This window comes from Telopea speciosissima, chromosome 8, assembly GCF_018873765.1.
Source record: "Telopea speciosissima isolate NSW1024214 ecotype Mountain lineage chromosome 8, Tspe_v1, whole genome shotgun sequence".
In the NCBI taxonomy this organism is placed as follows: Eukaryota; Viridiplantae; Streptophyta; class Magnoliopsida; order Proteales; family Proteaceae; genus Telopea; species Telopea speciosissima.
This window is the reverse complement of record NC_057923.1, coordinates 38441876-38446743: the sequence shown is the minus strand read 5'-3', so window position 1 is coordinate 38446743 and position 4868 is coordinate 38441876. Positions and strand designations below refer to the sequence as shown.

At 48.0% G+C, this 4868-nt stretch overlaps 1 protein-coding gene across 2 annotated transcripts; it reads left to right on the top strand.

Moving 5' to 3' along the window:
* Positions 1-336: 336 nt before the first annotated feature.
* LOC122671650 (probable clathrin assembly protein At4g32285) lies at positions 337-2910 on the top strand. 2 transcript variants are annotated; one of them, XM_043868998.1, is made up of 3 exons: positions 337-530; positions 746-1283; positions 1320-2910. In XM_043868998.1, exons 2-3 carry the CDS (start codon positions 809-811, stop codon positions 2807-2809), a joined length of 1965 nt encoding a protein of 654 aa, XP_043724933.1. In that variant the 5' UTR covers positions 337-530; positions 746-808; the 3' UTR covers positions 2810-2910. The 2 variants fall into 2 exon arrangements, with proteins under 2 accessions (XP_043724933.1, XP_043724932.1); XM_043868997.1 differs by having other exon boundaries at positions 746-2910.
* The last annotated feature ends 1958 nt before the right edge of the window (positions 2911-4868 follow it).

Here is a 4868-nt window from a genome sequence, read left to right as displayed (position 1 = left end):
AATATCATTAGCACGGACAATTGTACAAACCAAAAGCCTTACTGTAACTCTGGAAGAGGTTAAAAGGCTCATGAAAGAAGTTTTGTTTATTAATTGCTACCAAAGCAAAGCATAAAGACAGGGCTTTGCTTTTGTACTGTAAAACATATGAAACTTGCGGTTGAGATATCACAATATCATCACTCGGAGATATCATCTCTTTGCTTTTATATCAAATCTAAGATCTAATACGGCTGAGATCGAAACAACACATCACCGATTAAAAGTTTGTATTTTAAACTTCGATTCTGAAATTCCTCCTTGCTCTGCTACATTTCCGCATTTCTCCTCTGGTCTCTCTCCTGGGCGGATCGGAGTGGAAGTCGGAAAAGCATTAGTCAGAACCGCCGTTGCCGTGATTGGGTAGATATCTCTCAAGTCTTAATACGATTCTTTCGCTGCTGTCGTGGACTTCGATCAAATACAGCTCTGTTTCGTTCCAGACTTCCATTGAGTTTGGTCTTTGTCTTTCTCTATTCAGTCAACTATATCCGAGTCTCGCCAGGTTGGATTTGTATGGAGCCCTTAAAAACGACAACTTTCATGTTTTTATTTTTTTGGGGTAATCTTTCTGGCATCCTTGCTTCTAGTTTTCGTCGCATTTTAATGAGGATTTATATTACAGGTATCGGAGGAGCTTCTTCGGATTGATGAACTGCCAAGATCTTTTGTGTTGGAGCTTGGTTTTTAACTAGTCTATCAAAGCAGCGAAGTAGAAGAGGCTAGTTGGAGGAATCGGAGGCGGCGGCGGTGGTGGTAGTTGGTGGTGATGGCGCCGAGCACAATCAGGAAGGCGATTGGAGCTGTTAAGGATCAGACTAGTATCGGACTAGCAAAGGTTGCTAGTAATACGGCACCGGAATTGGAGGTTGCCATTGTGAAGGCCACGAGCCATGATGACGATCCGGCTGATGAGAAGTATATCAGGGAGATCTTGAATCTTACTTCCTATTCGACAGGTTATGTGAACGCATGTGTTTTTATGGTGTCGAAGCGGCTCGGCAAGACTCGGGATTGGATCGTGGCACTCAAGGCACTGGTGCTTGTTCATCGGCTGTTAGCTGACGGAGATCCTGTGTTTCAGCAGGAGATCCTTTACGCCACCCGGCGAGGGACGCGCCTTCTTAATATGTCTGATTTTCGAGATGAGGCTCATTCTCATTCATGGGATTATTCGGCTTTTGTTCGGACTTACTCGATGTATCTCGATCAGCGTCTCGAGTGTATAATGTATGAGCGGAAACAGCCAGGAAACGGTGGCGAAAATGATCGATTTGGGAAGCGAGGAAGCGGTGGCGAAGATGATCGATTTGGGCAGCGAGAGGATCGACTTAGGTCTCCACCCTCACGGTATGATTATGATTATGGAGAGTTTAGAGATGAACCGAGCTATGGTGGAGGTGTTGGTGGTGGTGGCTATGGGATGCGTCGGTCGAGATCTTACGGTGATGTGAACGAATCGAAACGGGAGGAAAAGAGGCCACCTACTCCACTCAGGGACATGAAACCCGAGAGGATTTTGGGTAAGATGAGTCAGCTTCAACGACTTCTTGATCGGTTCTTGGCTTCTCGTCCCACGGGCTTGGCTAAGAACAATAGAATGGTGCTTATTGCTCTGTACCCCATAGTTAAGGAGAGTTTCCAGCTCTATACGGAGATCTGTGAGACGTTGGCTGTGTTGCTTGATAAGTTCTTTGACATGGAATACCCTGATTGTGTGAAATCATTTGAGGCCTATGCTAGTGCCGCGAAGCAGATTGATGAGCTTGTAGATTTCTATGGGTGGTGCAAGGACGCAGGGGTTGGAAGGTCCTCGGAGTTCCCAGAGGTGCAGAAGATTACAGACAAGCTCCTGGACACACTGGAGGAGTTTATGAGGGACAGAGCAAGGAGGCCCAAGAGCCCGGTGAGGGTCCTGGAGGAGACACCGCCACTTGCTCTGGAGGAGGCCGCACCTAATATGAATGAAATAAAAGCACTCCCTCCACCTGAGAATTACACTCCGCCACCACCTGAGCCTGAGCCTGAGCCTGCGCCGAAACCACAAGCACCACCACCGGCACCGGTCACACAAGATTTGGTGGACCTAAGGGATGACGGTGTGTCTGCCGAAGATCAGAGCAACAGGTTGGCTTTGGCTCTGTTTTCTGGACCGGTTAATGGCAATGCAAATGGGTCTTGGGAAGCCTTCCCATCAAACGGAGCTGCAGGGGAGCCTGAAGTGACCTCTGCCTGGCAGACCCCGGCAGCTGAACCTGGAAAGGCGGATTGGGAATTGGCTTTGGTAGAAACGGCAAGCAACCTAACTAAACAGAAAGCCACATTGGCAGGTGGGTTTGATCCTTTGCTACTAAACGGCATGTATGATCAAGGGATCGTGAGGCAGCACATGAGCACCGCCCAAGTGACCGGAGGGAGTGCGAGCAGTGTGACACTGCCTGGGCCTGGGAAGAGTGCAACACCGGTGCTGGCCCTTCCCGCCCCAGACGGGACAGTCCAAACAGTGGGTCAAGACCCATTCGCAGCATCGCTAAACTTTCCACCCCCATCATTTGTGCAGATGTCAGACATGGTGACCAAACAGCAGTTGCTTATGCAGGAGCAGCAGCTTTGGCAGCAATATGCAAGGACTGGGATGCTAGGCCAAGCCAGCTTGGCCAAGATCAGTGGTACTGGCTATGTCGCCGGTCCAGCACCCATGATGCCATATGGAATGCCACCGGCGGTCAATGGCATGGGATCCGGCGGGTACTACTATACACCCTATTGAGATTGAGATTGAGATTTGTTACCCATGTATGAATTGATGTGGCAACTTTTTTGCATTTTCTTTTTCCTGTTCCTTTCACTTAATTATGTTTATTTCTGTAATTTAGTTGTGTGCTGTGAAGGGAGAGAAGACAGGAGAAACAATATTCATCTTACCCGGTATTTTGTTACTCCGGTTGAATTTGTATCTATCAGAAATTTTACTTGTTATTTGTCTTTTTAAGGTAATCTTGACATCTTTGATTTCTGATACTCAGCGGTTTCATGTCAGTTTTGGGGATCTCTTCAGCTATTGCAGAGGAACCAAATTAGTTCTAAGAAAATTTTGACATCTTGAATTTCTGATACCGTAGTGGTTTCATGTCAGTTGTAAAAATTATCAAAATTATGTAAAAAAAACGCTTCTGTATGTTGGCTACTGATATGTCATAAAACCGGCACCCACTAGGGGATTGATACATGGAACCCTGTGGGGATGAGGACAAGATGTTCCCGGATAGTGGCGCGATCCTGAGAGGAATGACCAATGGGGACGAGGACGAGAGTTAACCGATTGGGGATGGTAGCAATCCGTCCCTGGGTACAGGGGCGATCTCCTTGAGAAAGACGATGACCCCCTGAAAGACTGACCTCTCTAGAACAAGCCCAGAGGGGGCGACAATGTCACACCCCGAGAATGGCGTGGAATCCCTAGATTAACACACCAATCTAGTCTAATGAGGCACGATGGGCTGGGGGGCTTATCCCCTACCTTAATGAAGACTCCCAAATCGCTTAAAAGTGCGCTAGGAAGATTCCCTTTCCTATTAAGTCACGCCATCGCCTGCAGAGCTCTCTGGGTTACCTACAAATAGATGGGTAACCTCCTTCTACAACTAACTAATTTCCATCACTATCATCTGTTGCTAGAGAGTCCGACTTAGGCATCAAAGTGACCAAGCTGGCTCAACCCAATCCTATACTGTTGTTTTCTCTCTTGCAAGAACAGCATGCACCCTTTCAGTTCATGATGCAACAGATTGGCAACGTCTGTGGAAACGATTCTTGTAAACCCACGAAAGCTCTCATGGCAGGAAGTCAAGAAGTGATCTCTACCAATCCCGACATACCCCAGCAGGAGGGAACCAGGCAACCCGGCTAGCGGCAAGAAACACTCGCGGCGGAGTGCACAAGAAAATTCCTCGGGTACATGGTGTCTCAGAGAAGGATTGAGGCCAACCCAAGCAAAATAAAAGCAATATAAGAGATGGCACCACCGAGGACGGTCTGAGAAGTTCAAAAGTTAAACGGTAGAGTGGCAACCTTGGCCAGATTTATGTCCTAGTCTGGGGACAAATGCCTACCATTCTTCAAGACCTTAAAGAATCTTTGAGATGTGAAGGATTTCACCTGGACCGATGCCTGTCAGAAAGCATTTGAGGACCTAAAGGAGTACCTGATGAGACCGCCCCTACTAGCACGACCCGAGCCAAAAGGGGAATTGCTGGTCTACCTAGCGACATCTCCAGTGGCAGTAAGCGCCGTGCTTATAAAAGAAGAGGCTGGGCTCCAGAAGCCGATCTACTACGTAAGTCACGTCCTCCTAGAGGCAGAAAGCAGGTATCCTAAGATCGAGAAGCTCACGTTTACACTGATAACAGCGGCAAGGAAGCTTAAGCCCTACTTCCAGGCCTACCCCATAGCGGTGATGACTGATTAGCCCTTGAAGAAGTTAATACACAAGCTAGATGTGTCAGGCCGCTTGATCGCGTGGGCTGTGGAGCTAAGCGAGTATCAGGTCGAGTTTAGGCCTAAGACGGCAATAAAGGGTTCGGCCCTCGTAGATTTTATGGTCTAATGCACGCTATCAAAGGGCCGAGCACGAGCAGGAGGAAATGATCGAGGAGAAAAATATGGTAAAGTCCCCCTGGACGATGTTCGTAGATGGCTCGAGTGACGTCGAGGGGAGCGGAATTGGTTTTATACTAACCAGCTCAGAGGGCTTCAAAACATAGTACGCGATGCTTCAACTTCACGGCGTCAAATAAGGAGGCTGAGTATGAGGCCTTGCTAGCGGGTTT

Coding starts and splice junctions, on each gene's coding strand:
- LOC122671650 (XM_043868997.1), top strand. CDS start 809: ATGGCGCCGAGCACAATCAGGAAGGCGATTGGAGCTGTTAAGGATCAG.